Source organism: Corythoichthys intestinalis, chromosome 16, assembly GCF_030265065.1.
Source record: "Corythoichthys intestinalis isolate RoL2023-P3 chromosome 16, ASM3026506v1, whole genome shotgun sequence".
Taxonomy (NCBI): Eukaryota; Metazoa; Chordata; class Actinopteri; order Syngnathiformes; family Syngnathidae; genus Corythoichthys; species Corythoichthys intestinalis.
The window spans coordinates 51341370-51363366 of record NC_080410.1 but is presented as its reverse complement, the minus strand read 5'-3'; the positions used below and the strand labels follow the sequence as shown (position 1 = coordinate 51363366).

The 21997-nt window shown below is 44.1% G+C and overlaps 1 protein-coding gene across 1 annotated transcript in view; it reads left to right on the top strand.

Annotated features, from left to right (window-relative positions):
- The window catches only part of shank1 (SH3 and multiple ankyrin repeat domains 1), a 90192-nt gene extending 71843 nt beyond the window's left edge, over positions 1–18349 (top strand). Inside the window, exons 17-28 of the mRNA XM_057860695.1 lie at positions 589–671; positions 735–859; positions 3355–3490; positions 3564–3644; positions 3788–3796; positions 4198–4224; positions 4293–4349; positions 4504–4619; positions 4687–4801; positions 8458–11836; positions 13329–14219; positions 16534–18349. Coding sequence (XP_057716678.1) covers positions 589–671; positions 735–859; positions 3355–3490; positions 3564–3644; positions 3788–3796; positions 4198–4224; positions 4293–4349; positions 4504–4619; positions 4687–4801; positions 8458–11836; positions 13329–14219; positions 16534–16612 — 5098 coding nt within the window. The 3' untranslated portion in view covers positions 16613–18349. The remainder of the gene's footprint in view (positions 1–588; positions 672–734; positions 860–3354; positions 3491–3563; positions 3645–3787; positions 3797–4197; positions 4225–4292; positions 4350–4503; positions 4620–4686; positions 4802–8457; positions 11837–13328; positions 14220–16533) is intronic.
- Positions 18350–21997: the final 3648 nt, after the last annotated feature.

Here is a 21997-nt window from a genome sequence, read left to right as displayed (position 1 = left end):
CTAATTAATCCGCAAAATCAGCTGAATCCGCAGTCCATCTGCATGCTATAAAGCAATGCTGTATTGTGAGACGCTGACCCGGGTGACGTCACATTCGCATTCGTCCTCAACCCAAAACTGGAACCGGAAGTAACTCATTTTCATGGAGCGGGATTCAAAAATTGAATATATAAAACGATCGCTTCCACACACATCCAAGCAGTCCTTTTCATTCAGCAGCATAAAACACCGCATGAAATATGAAATAAACATGTATTTTTTTGTGTCATACGCACTTTAAACAAGTCAATATGAGGCTCAGTAGTGTGTGCGTGGCCTCCGCGTGCTTGTATGACCTCCCTACAATGCCTGTGCATGCTCCTGATGAGGCAACAGATGTTCTCCTGAGGGATCTTCTTCCAGATCTGGACCAGGGCATTACAATACATTACCCATTTCTGAGGACAATTTAAGGCACGTTTTGTAGTTGCAATTGGCATTCTGATCAAGCAATTGTGAGCCACGAAAGCTAGGGAAATGTCTGCGCTAGAGTCCATCCACGCAGATGACATCTCAACCGCTTGTTTTTTTTTTTTTCCCGCCACGCAGTGACTACATCATCAAGGAGAAGACGGTGATTCTGCAGAAGAAAGACAGCGAGGGCTTCGGCTTTGTGCTGCGAGGCGCCAAAGGTGAGGGAGACGATGTCCGCGACGGAAAGACGGCGAGCTGGCTGATTCCTTGTGGTCTTCCAGCTCAGACTCCCATCGAGGAGTTCACCCCGACGCCCGCCTTCCCCGCTTTGCAGTACCTGGAGTCGGTGGACGAGGGCGGCGTGGCCTGGCGGGCCGGTCTCAGGATGGGCGACTTCCTCATCGAGGTGCACACTTTTTATTTTCCTCAAGGGAAAAAAAATCTGTCATTCGCCGCTTCTTCTTTGCCTTTTTTTGAGGCAACGTTTCTTGGGAGACGTCATGTGGTGGCGCTTTTTGTGACGTTGCTGTGAGTGCAACGGTTCTAACTCTTATATTTCATTCAACTCCCACAAAAAGGTCTCCAGCAGGGCCGGGCACAAAAAGTGGTATTTGGTATATAGCAAAATGGCCTTTGGCATGTGGTATTTTTCTTGTTTGCTCTGTGACAAAATTGATTTTTGTATATGGCATTTTTATTTGATATGTGGCAAAATGGATTTTGGTATGTGGCTTTTTTTTTTTTTTGGTATGTGGCAAAATGGATTTTGGTGTATGGCATTTTTATTTGGTAAGTGGCAGAATGGATTTTGGTATATGGCATTTTTTGGGGGGGTTGTGGCATTTTTTCGGGGTATTTGACATTTTTTGGGCATGTGGCATTTGTTTGGTATGTGGTAAAATGGATTTTGGTATGTGGCATTTTTTTGTTATGTGGCAAAAGGAATTTTGGTATGTGGCATTTTTTTGTTATGTGGCAAAATGGATTTTAGTATGTGGCATTTTTATTTGGTATGTGGCAATATGGATTTTGGTATATGGCGTGATTTGGTATGTGGCATTTGTTTGGTATGTGGCAAAGTGGATTTTGGTATGTGGCATTTTTTTGTGATGTGGCAAAATGCATTTTTGTATGTGGAATTTTTTGTAATGTGGCAATATGGATTTTGGTATAAGGCGTGATTTGGTATGTGGCAAAATGGCTTTTGGTATATGCCATTTTTATTTGGTATATGGCATTGTTTTGGTATGTGGCAAAGTGGATTTTGGTATGTGCCATTTTTTTGTGATGTGGCAAAATGGATTTTGGTATGTGGCATTTTTTTGTTATGTGGCATTTTTATTTGGTATGTGGCAAAATGGATTTTTGTATGTGGAATTTTTTGTAATGTGGCAATATGGATTTTGGTATATGGCGTGATTTGGTATGTGGCATTTGTTTGGTATGTGGCAAAGTGGATTTTGGTATGTGGCATTTTTTTGTGATGTGGCAAAATGGATTTTGGTATGTGGCATTTTTTTGTTATGTAGCAAAATGGTTTTATTTGGTGTGTGCCATTTTTTTGTATGTGGCAAAATGGATTTTGGTATGTGGCATTTTTTTTTTTTTGTATGTAGCATTTTTTTGATATGTGGCAAATTGGATTTTGGTATGTGGCCTTTTTTTGTTATGTGGCAAAATAGATTTTGGTATGTGGCATTTTTATTTGGTATGTATCAAAATGGATTTTGGTATGTGGCTTTTTTTTTGTATGTAGCATTTTTTGATATGTGGCAAATTGGATTTTGGTATGTGGCATTTTTTTGTTATGTGGCACAATGGATTTTGGTATGTGGCATTTTTATTTGGTATGTGGCACAATGGATTTTGGTATGTGGCATTTTTTGTAATGTGGCAAAATGGATTTTGGTATATGCCATTATGATTTGGTATGTGGCATTTTTTTGTTATGTGGCAAAGTGAATTTTGGTATGTGGCATTTTTTTGTGATGTGGCAAAATGGATTTTGGTACGTGGCATTTTTTGGGTATGTGGCAAAATGGATTTTGGTATGTGGCATTTTTTGTTATGTAGCAAAATGGTTTTATTCGATGTGTGCCATTTTTTTTTTTTTTTGTATGTGGCAAAATCGATTTTGGTATATAGCATTTTTTTTGTATGTAGCATTTTTTGATATGTGGCAAATTGGATTTTGGTATGTGACTTTTTTTTGTATGTGGCGTTTTCTGGTATTTGGCAAATTGGATTTGGGTATATGGCATTATGATTTGGTATGTGGTATTTGTTTGGTATGTGGCAAAATGGATTTTGGTAGATGGCATTATGATTTGGTATGTGACATTTGTTTGGTATGTGGCAAGATGGATTTTGGCATGTGCCATTTTTTGGTATGTGGCAAAATGGCTTTTGGTATATGCCATTTTTATTTGGTATATGGCATTGTTTTGGTATATGGCAAAATGGATTTTGGTATGCGGCATTTTTTTCGTATGTGGCAAAATGGATTTTGTTATATGGCTTTTTTTTTTTTCATGTAAATGGCAAAATGAAAAATGGTCATCAATGGTATGGATGTGCATGGCCTGCAAAAATGCCATGTACAAAAAAAAATATTTATGCTACCCCCCCAAAAAAAAACTACATACCAAAAGCCATTTTGCCACATGCCAAAAAAATGCCACAAAAAATTCCATATGCCAAAAGCCATTTTGCTAAATACCAAATACGTACCACGGCGGCTCCCTTGCTGGAGCTGCGGGAGTAGGGATGGGCTGTGCAAGTGGAAAATGTAGGTAGCCTCTTTTTACACCACTGGTTTCCTTTACAGGCGGGGAGGTCAAAAAAAAATGATGAGTGACAAAAAGATGCAGCCATAATGAAAAGTTTTCCGGTCTCTGGCAGGTCAACGGTCAGAACGTGGTGAAGGTGGGTCACCGGCAAGTGGTCAACATGATCCGGCAGGGCGGCAACAGCCTGATGGTCAAGGTGGTGATGGTGACCCGCAACCCCGACATGGACGAAGGCGTCCGCAAGAAAAGTAAGGCTTCGACAGGAAGGCGAGCGGCGGACTCCGCGCGAGTGACCTCCTTTGACCGTAATTTGCCTTGCAGTCCCGCAGCAGAGCAAGCGTCTGAGCACGCCGGCCATCGCCCTGCGTTCCAAGTCCATGACGTCCGAGCTGGAAGAGATGGGTGAAGCCACCCCGCCTCGCCTCGCCTCGCCTCGCCCGCATGCATGCGTTTTGCTTTCACTTGAAAAAGATATACTATTGCGACAATTTACAAATTCTTTCATCTTTTTGTCTTCACATGGTGCCGTCTGAATATTTGCACAGTGGAAAGAGGTGAGAACTTTTCCAAATGTATTGCATTTTTAAAATCCGTTCTCTTTAACTCTTGGTCAATGCAAGCCAATGAGTGAATGTACTGTGTATAGCCCACCTGTCAAATTGGAATGGACGTCTATCACCGTCAAAGGCAGTGAAACATCATCGCTCAACGCTAGCGTTCCAGTTGAAATGGATTTGGTGTCTAGAACTGTCAATGGCAGTGAATCAGTTAAGGCCTACAGGCAACAACATAATTCAGAGATATAAGGTATAAAAAGTTGTCGTGGGATAACTTTAGTTGTCATTCCCACTCAAGTATTTGCATACCAACGGACCAGGGAAAGCAATTAATATTCCGCGTACCAACACTGTCACTTTCCCGCCAACGCCAAGTGTCCTTTTTGTCCTCCTCGCAGCTGCTACCCCGTGGAAAAAAAAGTCAGGTAATCTCCCGTCCGTTCCCCAATTGTTCCCGCCCGGCTCCCGCTCACTCCTGGCGTTCTCGTCTCAGAAATAGAATCTTCGCAAGTGGCTGAGAAGAAGCGGACCGTCTATCAGATGGCTCTGAGTAAGGCGCCGTCGTCGCAGCCTACGGTCGTCGTCGTTTTGGCCTTCCCTTTTGTCCCGGCGTGCCTCGTTGTTCCCTTTTTTTCTGTTTCACTGGCGTGTGCGTTCCCTCCTCTTCTGTCCTTGGCCTCCTCTTTCCCGGCTCTTGCTCTCAGATAAATTAGATGAAATTCTTGCAGCGGCTCAGCAGACAATCAGCACCAACGAGGCGACGGGCACACGGGGACAGGTGCCCAAACGGGACCGGGCACGCGCTTTCTATAGCAATGAGGTGCGTATGGTTTTTTTGTCGTTGTCCTTCTACTTTTCTCCACCAATTTTCCCGTCTGCTCTCGCAGCAAAACTACGCCGAGCAAGCCGGCCTGGCGTCAGGCCTGGTTCTGGCCTACGAGCGGGGACACTACGCCACGCCGCACGGCCCACCGCACGGTATGCTGCGGCAGAAATCCATCGGTGAGGCGGTCCGTTTCTTCTACCCGTGCGTCCGTCCGTCTGTCTGTCTGTCCTATGGATCAGCACTGTGTCCTTGGCCCGTGTGGGAGGCCGCTGTTTTGTTTCTCAGTGTGCCTGTGCCATAAACGTGATCATTATGGGCAACCCACTAACACTTGAGCACGGAGAATAAATGTTGTGGTTGATTTGCAGGGCATAATTTGTGTCAATATTTATTGTTAACCAACTATGCTCAAGTGTTTTGAAACCATTGTTGAGAACACTGCATTGCTTGCCTTTATGTGCATCACATGTATGCCGGACACATTTTTTCCATGCATTCTTATTAGTTATACAGTGCCTTGCAAAAGTATTCGGCCCCCTTGAACCTTGCAACCTTTCGCCACATTTCAGGCTTCAAACATAAAGATATAAAATTTTAATTTTTTTGTCAAGAATCAACAACAAGTGGGACACAGTCGTGAAGTTGAACAAAATTTATTAGATAATTTAAACTTTTTTAACAAATAAAAAACTGAAAAGTGGGGCGTGCAATATTATTCGGCCCCCTTGCGTTAATACTTTGTAGCGCCACCTTTTGCTCCAATTACAGCTGCAAGTCGCTTGGGGTATATTTCTATCAGTTTTGCACATCGAGAGACTGACATTCTTGCCCATTCTTCCTTGCAAAACAGCTCCAGCTCAGTGAGGTTGGATGGAGAGTGTTTGTGAACAGCAGTCTTCAGCTCTTTCCACAGATTCTCGATTGGATTCAGGTCTGGACTTTGCTTCGGCCATTCTAACACACGGATACTTTTATTTTTTAACCATTCCATTGTAGATTTGGCTTTATGTTTTGGATCATTGTCCTGTTGGAAGATAAATCTCCGTCCCAGTCTCAGGTCTTGTGCAGATACCAACAGGTTTTCTTCCAGAATGTTCCTGTACTTGGCTGCATCCATCTTCCCGTCAATTTTAACCATCTTCCCTGTCTCTGCTGGAGAAAAGCAGGCCCAAACCATGATGCTGCCACCACCATGTTTGACAGTGGGGATGGTGTGTTCAGGGTGATGAGCTGTGTTGCTTTTACGCCAAACATATCGTTTTGCATTATGGCCAAAAAGTTCAATTTTGGTTTCATCTGACCAGAGCACCTTCTTCCACATGTTTGGTGTGTCTCCCAGGTGGCTTGTGGCAAACTTTAAACGAGACTTTTTATGGATATCTTTAAGAAATGGCTTTCTTCTTGCCACTCTTCCATAAAGGCCAGATTTGTGCAGTGTATGACTGATTGTTGTCCTATGGACAGACTCTCCCACCTCAGCTGTAGATCTCTGCAGTTCATCCAGAGTGATCATGGGCCTCTTGGCTGCATCTCTGATCAGTTTTCTCCTTGTTTGAGAAGAAAGTTTGGAAGGACGGCTGGGTCTTGGTAGATTTGCAGTGGTCTCATGCTCCTTCCATTTTAATATGATGGCTTGCACAGTGCTCCTTGAGATGTTTAAAGCTTGAGAAATCTTTTTGTATCCAAATCCGGCTTTAAACTTCTCCACAACAGTATCTCGGACCTGCCTGGTGTGTTCCTTGGTTTTCATAATGCTCTCTGCACTTTAAACAGAACCCTGAGACTATCACAGAGCAGGTGCATTTATACGGAGACTTGATTACACACAGGTGGATTCTATTTATCATCATCGGTCATTTAGGACAACATTGGATCATTCAGAGATCATCACTGAACTTCTGGAGTGAGTTTGCTACACTGAAAGTAAATGGGCCGAATAATATTGCACGCCCCACTTTTCTGTTTTTTATTTGTTAAAAAAGTTTAAATTATCCAATAAATGTTGTTCCACTTCGCGAGTGTGTCCCACTTGTTGTTGATTCTTGACAAAAAAATTAAATTTCATATCTTTATGTTTGAGGCCTGAAATGTGGCGAAAGGTTGCAAGATTCAAGGGGGCCGAATACTTTTGCAAGGCACTGTATATTAAGCTTGAGAACGATAAACCGATATGACCGGTTATCCAGTTTTACAGGTGAGAGATACAGCTTTATCGATAGTAAAGTTACCATTCGACAGTAATTAGCCATTAAATATTCAATGAACCGATAGTAGAGATAGAATTCGGCTATCGCGAGCACAAGAATCGGCTTCTAATGCCTAGTTCAATGCATTGCTTAATATGATAATAATTTAGCTTTTACCTCACATGCTGCGCTTGGCGGCGAAAAATTAGACACGGAAGTCGTGGTATTTTTCTCCCTCTTTTTACTCTGCTTACCGCCAACAACACCAACAAAACAACAACTCCGCCCCCAAAGAAAAAGAGGCAACTCTATAGACCCCAATCACCAACGTCACACAATGATCTTAATTGTGGTTGTCAGCCCAAAATCTTCTAAATATATATTAAATGCATCTTACCAGATATAAAATGACTACTACATAGTCTGTGGTGATCGTTTGGTGCCCAGATTTCTTGTCGAATTAAAGCAGTCCATCTCGCTCTCCTCTTCGGGTCTCTCGGAATACGGTAGAACTTCAAGTCTCTCCGTCTATCTTCTCTGTTACTGCAACCAACCGCCACACACGCCTTCACCATTTTGATTATTATTGTTAACGAGCAGAAAAACACGCCGTAATAGGAGGGATGTACGTAGCGGTAATGTGTAAACACGACGAGCTGACGGACAATATGGCGGCTCCAGTCAGGGGGGCAGAGTTGTGACGTCATGTGATTGGGGTCTATACACAGGCGGCAATCTAGTCCACCAATTGGATGATGCGCTGGCACACCGGGTGCACCAATAGGAACCTCGCGTTGATGTGTCAATCACGGCGCCGCCGCCAGACCCCGGTGACGCGACAATATTCTGACAGAATAGACAACGACGTCATGCATTAAGAGAGACAATAGCTAATTAATATGCTCACTCGCCACCCTGTGGTCTAGGTTGTGAATTGCAACCTGTCAAAATGACGGACGGACTTCAGTTTTTTCCATCACAGTTTTAAAAAACCGGTCAATGACGGAAAATATTCAGTTAACGCGACCCCTGGACCGTACGCACAACTTCCCCTGCATTTCGACAGAACTGCTACTAGTCGCCGTCATTACCCGATCGTCACGGGCGTGTCATAACAACGCGAGGGCTAACAAAACCACTGTAACGCACGCTGCGTAGCGTTTTCTTCACAGCCCAAAACCAAAACGAAACTAGTAGTGGCAACGAAGCAACATGCTAAAACAATGGACAGTTTGAGCACCGACGTCAGCGACGTGCAGCGATTGATTTTCAACGCACCCAGGAAAAACAAAAGTTGGACTTTGAAGTGAGGAAGGTAGCCAGATCTGTTCGCATGGGACAGAGCTAGTTTGAAGTGTGGAGCGGTACAGAGATCGTGAGTTTCTGACCCTGAAAAATAACCTACTACAATGGTGGAAAGGGCAGCACGACCCTCTGGAGATTTTTTTTTCCACAAAACGCAGTCTACTTAAACATTAACAAGTCCTTCAAAAAAGATATGGACTCTAACTAGCCCGAGACTCACAGACAGACTTGGCGGAAGGTAGACGGGCAGGTAGATAGAGACAGACATCCTCCGATTTCCTATGTGGGTTGTCCCAAAGAAATTCTACTATACTAACTTGTGAGTTTTCTTCTTTTCCCAGGGGTTCCTGAAGAGGAAAAGCAGTTCCTGCATCCGCCGGCTGTGAAGTTTGCCCGTAGTCTGTCGGTGCCCGGCCCGGACGATATCCCGCCACCCCCGACCACGGCGCCGCCGGACCCGCCCTTCTCCTCCGCGCCGCCCTTGGGTTGGCGAGCCAAGTCGTCCCAGCAGCCCTCCGTCTCCGCGGCGCAGTCCTCGGCCGCCTCTGCCTCATACTACCAACCCTACTCCCAGGCGGTGCACCTCACCCACTTGGGGCGGGAGAGGACTGGCGGGACGGCGGCGGACCACTCGTCTTTCTATTCCCAAGTGGGTGCCCACGCTCCCCAAAGCAGGACCGCTACGCGTAAAGTCGCCTATGCCGGAGAGCCTATCGGGGGCATCAAAGGTGCCGGTCTTCGGAGGGGCTATAGCAGCGCGGTCCCTCCTTCCAGCATCGCCACCGTCATGCCGCAGCAACAGCAGACGGCTCAACAACAACGGTTAGAGCGAAGTGCGACCGGAGCAGGAGGTCCTAAAGGCGGCGCCCGGAGAGGCAAGGGTCCCCTGGTAAAACAATCCAAAGTGGAGGACCTGCGAGCAGCTCAAGGCACACTGGGAGGCAAAGTGGAGAAGAGCTCCATCCCCATCCCCACCATCATCGTCAAGGCGCCCTCCACCAGCAGCAGCGGCCGTAGCAGCCAGGGCAGCAGCGTGGAGGCCGACACCCCTGCCCCCGGAGAGGCGGATGACTCCAAAGCCCATCGCGGTGCTCACCCCCGCACTTGCGCTCCTCAGCCCCCTGCGCCGCCGTCCGTCCCCGCGCCGCCTCCCCCGTCGCTGCCTTCCGTGCGAGCTCAGGACGGGCTGGACTACACCAGCCAGTTCGGGGCAGCGGTGGTGGGCGCGGCTCGGCGAGATCGCGAACGCTTCCACGAAGCCCGCAGGAAAAGCGCTTCTCTTTTCATGTCGGCGGATGAGGACATGGGTCTCGGTAGCGACGGAATGGGAGGACTTACGCGGGCTCACCTGTCGCAGCAGCAGCTAAATACGCAAGCGGAAAGTTCTTCCTCAAAACTGCGGCCCTCAAAGTCGATCGACGAGGGAATGTTCTCTGCGGACACCTTCATCCACCATGCCCGTAGCATGCCTCCAGCCTTCGGGCTACCCGAGTACTCATCGCCCGCCCTGGACTATCAGCCCAAGTCGGTGCCCGCCGACCTGTACACCACCGCGGGCAGGCAGTCCGCCGCCTCTTCCTCCACTTTTATTCACCCGCTGACAGGAAAGGCTCTGGACCCCACATCACCGCTGGGCCTCGCTCTGGCAGCCAGAGAACGTGCACTACGGGATGACAGCAGGTTAAGAAGGGGCCCGGAACGCCCCTTCATCCGCCAGATGTCCAGCGTGGTCTTCCCATCGTCTGTCACCTCGCAGCCGGTGTCGTCCTCCGCCCAGTCCTCCAGCTCCTACTTGGTCACTTCCTCTTCATTGGCCGCCACCACTCCTTCTGTCGGACGGCCGCCCTCTCCCAGAATCGTCAGAGGGGGCGTGTGGCCCGAGGAGAGCGACGCTGCCGAAAGAGAACGAGAAAGCGGGGGCGCCCGTGAGGGACTCAGAGTTCGCTTCTCAGAAGACAAAACTGTCCACACGCACCACTACCAATCTCAGCCATATCAACCCGGTTTTAAGGAGAGGGAGCGGTCGAGGGAGCGAGACAGGGAGGCCTCGAGGGACGTAGAGCGAGAGAAAGAGCAGGCCGGCTACATGAGGAGAGCAGAACAGGCCGCAAATGAGCAGGCATCGCAGCAGCCTCGGCGACCCTCATTCCTCAGAATGGAGAGTCAAACTGACGCATACGGCTTGTCTCCTAACGCAACCTCCACACTACCGAGCAGTACTCAGCCGACGGTTAATGCTACAGGGAACACTGGGTCCGGCCTGATGGTTCTTCCGCCCCCCGCTCCGTCGGTAGACGCAGACGACGAGTTTGTCTACGCCGAACCTCTCCCGCCGCCTTTAGAGTTTGCCAACAGCTTCGATAGGGGATATACGCAACATCGGCTTCTCCCCAATATCAACCAACAGAAGGCGCCGCCTCCCCCACCGCCGCCGCCTCCACCGCCGCCTGCCCAGAAAGAAATGTTTGGAAGTGCGTTTCCCGCTCACACGCCCCTGCCTTCGCCGCAGGCGGGCGACTCCACTGCCTCCAGCCTCACGTCTTATGACAGCGAGGTCGCTAACCTGACTCAATCTGCTCACTCCCCCTCCCAGACATCACCCAACCCACCTCCTCCCCACTCACCGTCTATCCTGCAGCCTTCGTCAACAGGTGGACCCCCGCCTCCGCCCTCGGTGTCACCGCCCCCGCCTCCTGGCTCCTATCACCGTCCCTTATCCGTGGCCCATCCCCACCACCTGTACAACAGCACCCATGCTCCCGGGCGCTCCTCACCCACTCCTCCGCTCACCGTAACGCCACCTCCCGCCTACCGGGGTCCCCCTGCGCTTTCCTCCACGGCCGCTGCCTCTGCCCCTCTGAGGGGCGCAGCCTCATTTGCCACAACCACGAGCTGTGCCACCACAACTACCGCCGCCCCAACGAGCACTTCCACGCAGCTCTACCACGAGCGAACGCACGGTACATATGCGGCCCCCGTCCAGAGCGCCCACCACAGGACAGCGGAGCGCCAGCGGCCACCTCCTGCTGCCAAAAAGGGAGAATCCCAGGAGACGGTGGTGGATTCCGGAATAGAAGAGCTGGACAGCCGCAGTAGTAGCGACCACCATTTGGACAGCATCCTAGCTAACGTTCGAGCCGACAGATTAGACCGAGGGGAGAGAGGGGGTGGTCGATTAGTGGGCGGGACGGCAGAATCGGGGGAGCGTGGGGATTTTCTCGATTCTTACATGAGCTACCTGGACGGGCAAACCTTTGAAATGCAGAACGCAACAGCGGCAGCTTCAACCTACCCGAAGAGCAGCCGATTAAGGGAGGGAACTCGAGGGGGTGAGCTCCACAGACAGACCGGCACTGCCCCCGCATCCTTCCTCTCTCACAGGCGAAGAGATGACCAAGAACAGGAAGAAGAAGAGGCTGAGGAGGGTGCCACAACGGCAGACGAAAGCAACCAGGACGGGTTTGGGATGAGAGACATGCAGAATTTAGGACGTCCTAGCTCACCTTACTTTGACCGTCCACGCACTCCCGAGATGAAGCCTCTTTGGGGCGAGGGTCAAATGGGGGGTGACGCCGGGGGGCAGTTCGGGGCACTCTTAGAGGGGAAAAAGATTTACAGCCAGGTTTCAAGTATAAAGCCAAACATGATGGAGATGAGCAACAAACTACAGCAAAGAACCAAGGACAACTGGAGCAGCCAGAGACCACTCGGCAGACACAGGTATAAAAGGTGTTTTCGTTGCTTTGCGGCCTTCTCCTGAAAAGTGACTAAGGCTAGGTTCATACCGCAGGTTTTAATGCACAATTCCGATTTTTTGTCATATCTGTTTTTTTGGCGTGCCCGTTCAGACTGCCTTTGTCCACTGAGCACGTTCAAGTTTCACGCATGCTCACTAATTTGCAGTCCGAGACGCGCTGAGCAAACTGACCCGCATGCACAGAAGCATCAAAACAGATGACTACACATGATGCACACACATACAAACAGTTTGCCCCGACTCCCGGTCGTGTAAGCCAGTGGTCTCCAACCCGGTCCTTAAAGGCCCGCTGTGGTGCAGGATTTTATTCCAACCAGACAACCAAACACTTTTTCACCAATCTGGTGTTTTACAAGTGCAATCAGTTAATTGCAGTCAGGTGCTGCTTGTTTGAGCAGAAACCTCATTGGTTGAACTATCTGTGCTGGATCAGCAGGAGCAAAAACCACAACCCACAGCAGGCCTTTGAGGACCGGGTTGGAGACCACTGGTGTAAGCAATCTTGAAATATTGCTCATTTGGAGCAGAGAGAGAAAACCGAGCATTTTCAGGCTTATCCTCAACTCATTTTATTTTTTTAAGACCAAACCCGCCCCTTCCCCAAGAGCTGCGTTCAAACTAGGCGCTAACGCTAATGCACAGCTGCACCGCTACCGTAGCGCCCTTTCTCTCTCGCTGCTTGCTGACTTAATTGCTCCATAAATTCCAATTTGGGGGACAAGACAGCTATGACCGCCGCAACACTCTGGAAATATGTGGCCCAGATCGGATTTAAACCACATACAAAAGTGACCCAGATCGGACGTAAAATGATCCTCTTCTATGCGACTTGTCCCGTTCAGACCATCAAGTTCAGTGGTCTCCAAACTATTCCACATAGGGCCGCACTGGGTGCAAGATTTCACTCGAACAAAACAAGACCACACCTTTTCCCCAATCTGGTGTTTTATCAGTGTAATCAGTTGATTGCAGTCAGGTGCTGCCTGTTTTAGTAGAAACCACATTGGTTAAAAGGTCTGTGCTTGATCGGTATGAACAAAAACCAGGACGCACAGCGGCCCTCGAGGACCGGTTTGGAGACCCCTGGTCAAGTTAATGCCTCACTCAAGTCGGAAAAACACGAAAAAATCTGATTCGTTGATTAAGACCTGCGATATGAACCTCGCCTAAATTGATGACTTGAGACTAATTGACTTGACAAATCTTTATTGTTTGCATTAGCCAAATATATGACATCTATCATTGAAAATCCCACAAAGTTTAGCTCACCAATAGCTGGTCTAACCTCAGCTGAGCTTTTTGTGAGTCTCAGTTTAATTGAGAAGACAATACAGAGAGGTAGAAGTATATTCAGATCGAAGGTAATAAGTTAGTTCAGTTAAGTTACTGATTATAAGTGAGGAAGATTCTACGATCTGACCAGCGACCTCCTGACTTTCTCTATTTATTCCTCAGATTCTCCGAAGATTCAGCCTCAGCTCTGAGTCCGCCGTTGGCTCGCTCCCAGTCACCTTCGCCAATCTCTTTATCGCAACCTTCCCTGTGTCCCTCCCCGACCCCCACTTCCCAATACCCCAACTGGGGACGGTCGCCGTCCCCTCAGCCTACTTCCCCGTCTCAGCCTCCCCGTTCTCATTCCCCGCTATCCCCTACATCGTATTCGCCTTATCCCACCTCCCCGAAGCACAGACCCGTCTACCGGACCAAAGCCCTGGAGTTCCAGTTCATCCCGAGTCGGGATCCCCGCAAAGCTGAGCCTCACATGCTCCAGCGGAGGAGGGCGCCCAGTCCTCTCATCTCCCCGTCAGAGAGGCCTAAACTGGGGCCCCCCCGTCCATCGTCCCTCCCTCTGCTGCCCACTTCTCCTCTGTACAGCGCCATGTACGACCTACGGGGCTCAATCACCCCACCCTCGCCCGGTAACCCTCTCGGCGACCCCTACTTCTCACCCTCGCCGCCCCTCTTTGCACCGTCCGGTGCCCCTCCACCTCCAAACTCCACCTTGGTCGTTTCTCGGTCTCTTTCGCCCACTCACTTCCTGTCCGGGACATCCTCGCCACCCCTTCACCCTCTCCCTCCGCCCACCTGTCTGAGCTACCCCCACCTGCCGCCCCCGTCCCCAACCAAGCCTTTCGCCTCCAAGCCGCTGCCCTACTGGACCAAGTACGACGTGGCCGACTGGCTGGGCTACCTGAATCTGGCCGAACATCGCGACCGCTTCCTGGATAACGAGATCGACGGGACCCACCTGCCCTCGCTCACCAAAGACGACTACCTGGATTTGGGCGTCACCCGCGTGGGCCACCGCATGAACATAGAACGGGCCCTGAGGTCGGTGATTGAGAGGTACGGCTACCGATTTACAGTCAAGAGTGACCTTTTGCTAGACTGTTGTCCAGGATAGTAGGATTGTCCCTATTTTTCAGTTTAAAAAATGTTATTTATTTATGATTATAATGTTCATACCAGTGTTGTTTTTTTGTCAGCCCTTCTAATTTCGGTCCTAGTCTTTTGGACGAAAATACATATTAGTCCCAGTCATAGTTTAGTCATTTCAAAATGTGTTTGTCTTCGTTTAGTTTTCGTTGATGAAAATTCAGAAATTTCGTCTAGCATAATTTTCAGACTATACAGTCCCTGACAAAAATCTTGTGGCTTATCCATTTTGTAGAAACAATTGCTAATAACCTGACTGTTTATGATCCAATTGGTTTCAGAAATGGCTCATATGAAAGCTAAGACCCTCCCAAATGATGTTGAATATTTGTTTCACTGAAAAAAGATTGATCATTTAATGAAGGTCAAATTTTGGCAAGACAAAAGTTTTGTCGCCTACAGAAAGTAGTGTGAAAATTGAACAAAATATGTACAAAAATATGTTACATAACATGAGCAAATTAAGTAGTGGGAGATCCAAATTGAATATTTTGTATGACTTCCATGGGCTTCAAGGACTGTATCTATGCGGTTTGGCAAGGATTCATACAATTTATTGATGAAGTCATCAGGAACATCAAAGAAAGCAGTTTCGCATGCCTCCCAGAGTTCATCAACATCTTGCTGCAGCATTTGTCCTTTTTTATGGTTAGGAATGTAAGAGGCAGCTGAGATTTGTTGATATTTCAGACTATTTATGTTTGTCTGCTAAGACACATGAAAATTAGAGGGAACATTGTTTACCAGCATACGAAAATAGGGCTTTGCGTTTCTTACCTTCGCCGAACCGCTTAGACTTACTGACCTGGAGTTCGATCGAACCCAGGTTAAGAACCTTTGGTCTAGTTCAGGGGTGTCCAAACTTTTTGCAAAGGGGGCCAGATTTGGTGTGGCAAAAATGTGGGGGGCCGACCTTGGCTGACGTCCTTTACGTAGAACAATATATTTAAGCAAATTTTAGCAAGCCGTTCTGTGTGTCACATTTGCTTTATTATAGGGCTGCAGCTATCAAATATTTTAGTAGTTGATTAATCGATGGACTAGTTAGTTCGAATAATCGAGTAATCGGATAAGGAACATGAAAAATTAAAACACCTGAGCTGAGCCTCAAACGATATAATTTTTTTTTTTAAATGAGGATCTGTGTACAACAAAAGTACAATTGGCTAACTTGGATAGAAAAAGTCTGCTAGCTTAAATGCTATAAAATGCTAGTTTTTTTTTTTTTTTTTTACAATGCTCTTAACAAGTGGTTCGGACACATATTCCCACAAAAAACGGCTAAATATACCTACAAACCATTTATTAAAAATCATTTGCTCAAACAAAAGCTTAGCTTATGTTGGTCTTAACAGGGAGCAGTTGGATTCAGCCATGTGAAAAGAGGCAGACCAGAGGGCATTGTATCCCCCCTCATCAGAGGCAGACCAGAGGGCATTGTATCCCCCCTCATCAGTAAAATTCCAAAAAAAAATTAAAATCAACCATTACAATGCCACTATAATTAAACGAATACTCGAAGCAACAAAATTAATTTTTTTTTTTTTTCATCAAATACTCGAGTTAATCGATTAATCGTTGCAGCACTACTTTTTTTTTTTTTAATTAATAATTTCAACAATTTTGCAAATAGCCTTTGTGGCGTTCTCTTTCGACTCTCGGGCTCTTGCGAAATACTGCTGCTGTGAAATTAAACTAGCTTCAAGTTGCTTCAATTTCTCGCTAAGTATCTACCCTGTAATGTTGTCATACATGTCAGCGTGTGTTGTTTGGTAATATCGCCTCATATTGAACTCTTTAAAAACAGCGACTGACTCTTTGCAAATGAGGCAGACACAGTTGTTGCGTATTTTAGTGACGAAATCGCCCAGTTTCCACCTATCTTTGAAGCGCCAGCCGTTGCAGTCAACTTTTTTGTTGTTGTTGATTGTCGACATTTTAGAAAATTGGGAGTAAAGGGTCACATGTGCTAATGTTACTTAGAGTGCTGCTCCCTTTTAGTGGGTAAATGAAGAGCAGCATTTAGTGTGTAAGCTTGTAGCAGTACTGCTGACCAATTTATTAAGTCTGTGTGCGGGCCAGACGTTATTGATTTTATGACAGAGGCTGGGGACCGGATGAAATCCGACCACGGGCCGCATTTGGCCCCCGGGCCGGACTTTGGACATGTCTGGTCTAGTTTGTAAGTGCCCTCATTTGTCACTTTGCTTTTTGTTTCCTTCAGGCTTTCCAGCAGCCCCTTTCCCATGTCGGTCCTTTCGCCTCGAGACGAGGGCAGGATGGATGACGGGAGTCGGAGTTGAGCTGCGACTCGGCTTTACAAGAACTCTGTGAAAGACGTCGGTTTTTCCCAAAACGGATTGACCGGGATGTGTCGGGACCAACAAAGGGCTCCCCGTATGCGACCCGCTCATCCCGAAACGCACACGACACGCCGTTCGGCAATTCCCAGACTGACCAAAGGACAGGTCTGAAACCTGAGAAAGGTACGAGTTGACATGGGACGAAATTTATTTCCAGGCTTACCTCTGCGCTGTGATCCACATCCGACGTCACTTTTAGTGACAAACGTACAGACTGGTCACTGTATCCCCATGTTGTAGCATAAACAAGTGCCCAGACCGACAACAGATAAAAAAAGCCCTTTGAGCGTTTAGTTCCAGTACCTCCGATAGGTTTTCTTTCTGCTCACTGGTAAGGCAACTCCACGCAATAGTAGGAAATGACCGAGGCCCCCTCCCCTCAACACGTTTATGAGCCACATGCAGGAATATCTGATCTATGGAGATCTTTGGATTTAAAAAAAACACAATTTTGAAGACTTTCAGTCTGGAAAAACCACTTTCTGGATACGAACTGCCATGCCCCCCTTTCTTCCCGATCCCGGGGGACTCCTTTTACAACTCGGGATTCTTCGTACAACTTTTTAGCAGGCCGACAGCCGTCGTCGACGGGGCACATTTCAATCGACGGCGCTGTCGTCGTCCTTACTGTTATTCCCGCGCTTTAAGTACCAGACAAAGTATTTTTGCACTCGAGCACATTTCAGTCTTCTGTTGTTTTTTTTTTCCCGCTTCCGCGCTCACGTTGCGCTAGGACGCTCAAATGCTAACGACGTAGCGCTAGTTGAAATGGATTTAAAACAAAAAGGGTGGAAAAAAGGGCTCTCTCTTGTCTCACATCTTCTACAGCCGTGGTGAATCGGGGGTTTTATTGTAATATTTGCGTCTTTTGCCATGATTGGTCATTTGAGAATAACAATAAGGACGAATGAAGCTAATGTGGTTTTAAGCTCTATACGCAATCTCTTGTCTTCCAAATGAAAAGATGTATTATGTGTTTATTCTAATTAACGCTTTCTATACAGTTTGGAGCCCTATATTTGTTAATTTGTTGTTGACCAGCATGTTTTTTTTTAAATGCAAAAACCTTTTGCTTCCGTCACCACAGAAGACTCGCAGAAACATTCTAAACGCTTGAAACTTGGTCAATAAATAATTTGGCTCGACTGCATAGAAAGCATTTTTTTTTTCTTTTCTTTTAAGAGATATTTTAAAAAAAGAATACGAACTATGGCAAGATAATTTACTACATATAAATATATATATATATACATACAGTATGTATATGTGAGATGCATATACACATTCCTATAAATATATATGAATATAAAGTGTTTTAAGAGACAAATTGTTAGAATTATAATAAAGATGATGAAAAGGTTTTGATACACGCGCTTGGATTCTCTTTACTTCTTTCATCTCTTTTGAGAAAAATGACAAATTGGAATGGCTTAGAAAGGACATTGAATCTTCCTCATTTGATTTGTGAAATCATAGGAAAAGTATGACATTTTTTATAACAGGGTGTTTCTGTATGGAGGTAAATTTGTGTATTATTCAATCCAAAATAAGTTGCTTCAATCAAAATAAAAGTCGCTTCAATCAAAATATTTATTTTTCAATCAAAAAAATGTCACTTTAAAAAAGTGTTTGAATGCAAAAATGAATTTGAAACTCAAAAAAATGCATTTGAAAACATTTTTTCTTTGATTTTATTTATTTATTTATTTATTTTTATTAAGTCAAGTTTTTGTTTTTTTATTGAAGCAACTTTTTTGATTGAAGTAATGTAGTTTTGCATTTGGGCCACATTTGGGTAGGACATTTGTGTCTATTATTCAATTACAAAATAAGTCGCTTCAATCAAAATAAAAGTCGCTTCAATCAAAATATATATTTTCAATCAAAAAAAATGTCACTTCAATTAAAAAAAAAATGTGTTTCTATGCAAAAATAAATTTGAAACTCAAAAAAATGCATTTGAAAAAAAAATTTCTTTGATTTTTTTTTTTGGGGGGGGGTTGAAGTAATGTAGTTTTGCATTTGGGCCACATTTTGGGTAGGACATTTGTTTCTTTATTATTCAATCAAAAAATAAGTTACTGCCAAAAATATATATATTTTTTCGAAAGAAAAATCAATCCAAAAAAAAAAAAAAAATCATAGAAAAAAAAGTTTTTGAATGCGAAAAAAATATTTGACACTCAGAAATTTTCTTCAAAACAGAACAGTTTCAATGAAAAATTAAGTGTTCAAATGCAAATTTCTGAGTCTCAAATAATTTTTTCGCATTCAAAAACTGTTTTTACATGATTGAATTTTTTTTATTTTTGATTGAAGTGATTTTTCTTTTGAGTTTTTGTTGTTGTTGTTGATTTGCAGCAACTTATTTTTTGAATGAATAATAAAGACACAAATGTCCTAGCCAAAATGTGGACCAAATGCAAAACTACATTACTTCAATCAAAAAAGTTCTTCAATAAAAAAAAACCTGATTTCAATCAAAAAAAAATTTAAATCAAAGAAAAATTTTTCACATGCATTTTTATGAGTTTCAAATTTATTTTTGCATTCAAACACATTTTTTTTATTTAAGTGACTTTTTTTTTTTTTGAACACTTAATTTTTCACTGAAACTGTTTTCTTTGTTTTGAGGCAACTTATTTTTTGATTGAATAATAGACACAAATGTCCTACCCAAAATGTGGCCCAAATGCAAAACTACATTACTTCAATAAAAATAAGTTGCTTCAATCAAAAAAAAAAAACTGACTTTGATAAAAAAATTAAAAAAAAAAGAAAAAAGAAAAATCAATCAAACAAAAAATGTTTAAAAATGCATTTTTTTTGTTTCAAGTTTATTTTTGCATTGAAACACTTTTTTTTTTTTTTTTTTGATTGAAGTGACTTTTTTTTTATTGAAGTAATGTAGTTTTGCGTTTGGGCCACATTTTGGGTAGGACAGTTGTGTCTATATTATTCAATCAAAAGTAAGTTGCTGCTAAACAACAACAACAACAAAAATTCAAAAGAAAAATCGCTTCAAAACAAAACAGTTTCAATGAAAAATTAGGTGTTCAAATGAAAATTTCTGAGTGTCAAATATTTTTTTCACATTCAAAAACTTTTTTTTCAACAATTAAATTTTTTTTTTTTTTTGATTGAAGTGATTTTTCTTTCGAAATTTTTTTTTTTTTTTTTTTTTGACAGTAACTTATTTTTGATTGAATAATAAAGACACAAATGTCCTAGCCAAAATGTGGCCCAAATGCAAAACTACATTATTTCAATCAAAAAAGTTGCTTCAATTGAAAAAAACTTGACTTAAAAAAAAATATATATATATATGTATCAATGAAAGAAAAATGTTTTCAAATGCATTTTTTTTTTTGTTTCAAATTTATTTTTGCATTGAATCACTTTATTTCTTTGATTGAAGTGACTTTTTTTTTATTGAAAATATATGTATTTTGATTGAAGCGACTTTTATTTTGATTGAATAATAAAGACAAATCTACCTCCATAATTCTCGTGAAAGCTATGCATTGCGTGCATTTGCACTTGCATTTTTTTCATCAACCGTTTGAGCTCCCTTATACTTTATTTACAGTAAAATATCTAATTTATTCATGTATAAAAGGATGTCATATTCCACATTATTGTAATAATCATCTATAGTGAGAAAATAGGCAAATGTTTTAAAGGTCAGTCTTTCCTTGTGGCCATCTTTTTGTCGTGCGTTGTTTGTGGTGCGTTATGGGTCAGAAAAGCTTCATTTATATTAAAAAAAAAAAAGATACATACATGTGTACACAGTGCAACAGTAATGAAATCTGCATGTTTGGACACCAGATTTTCCTTCAACATTTTTAAGCAAAGAAACCATCGTAGCTCATCATAATCTTCCAAATGATATAGTTTTAAACATTTTTTTATGAAATAGATTGAATATTTATGATGCTGTATTGAGTCAAAAACATAACTTTTCATGAATGCATTACAGCCATAAATTGACGATTCTAAAATCTGTTTCAAAAAGATTTCGGGAACAAGTGGTGGACTCGGCCACATAATAGACATAAACCATCTTTTCAACTAAAACGGAACCATTTCAGGTTTTCATTCCTAAAATCTTTAGACATACAGTGCTGTCCAAAAGTATTGGCACCCCTGCAATTTTGTCAGATAATGTTAAATTAATTGACACAGTGAAAAGTAGTCCATTTATTTTCCCCTCATAATTACTCAAAATGTAGCCATTAGTATCTAAACCCCTGGCAACAAAAGTGAGTACACCCCTTAGAAACTACATCCTTAAATGTCCAAATTGAGTACTGCTTGTCATTTTCCCTCCAAAATGCCATGTGACTAGTTACAGGAGTGCGGCCAGAATCGTTGCAGAGATTGAAGAGGTTGGGGGTCAGCCTGTTAGTGCTCAGACCATACATCAAATTGGTGTGCATGGCTGTCACCCCAGGAGGAAGACAGTACACAAGAAAGCCTGTAAACAGTTTGCTGAAGACATGTCAACAAAGCACATGGATCACTGGAACCATGTCCTACGGTCTGATGAGACGAAGATTAACTCATTCACTCCCAGCCATTTTCTCCGGAGCAAGGCTCTTTGCTCCCGGCTGTTTTACTTGATTTTGCAAGAAGGACCGCAGAAAATTCTGTTCTATTGCTATTAGACATGTGCCGGTTACCGGTTTCATGGTTTACCGTGGTGTGAAAACGTCGCGGTTTCAAAACCACTAAAATTTTCCGTCAGACGGTAGTACGGTATTCGCCATTTTTCATGTGTCAAAAATCCAGCCAGAAGTGGCGTGGCGCGGCAGCGCTCACCCCCTCCCGTTTGTTGCTGCGTGTGAAAGTGATTATCGGCTAAACAGCCAGCGAACCCTAAACAAATACTCCAAACATAAGGCATACTTTTCTTCAATTTATTGAGCTCTCAAATCCTGGTAAGTGAAATATACAGAATGAATACATTTAAAACGTTGTACAATTGTATTTTTCCATGTGTGAGTAGCTAAACAGATTAGCACTATGAGTTCGCCAAAAACAAAACACATATTTTCCTTTGAAATTCGATATACAAACTAACTAAAAGCTTATAAAAGACGAATGTTAGCCTAGGCTTAGCTGGGAGAGCAACTTCGTCGAGTGTTACAGCCGCAGAGTGAGAAAACAAGCATGATTCTCTTGAATGAAGGGCAAAAAAAGGCATAGCATCAAAGATCGTTAATTGAGGAAAGATGATCTTGCCCTAAGCACAAATCCACGTTCGCTGGATTAAGGAGAGGTATCACTCCCAATTATTATTATTATTTATTTATTTTTTTT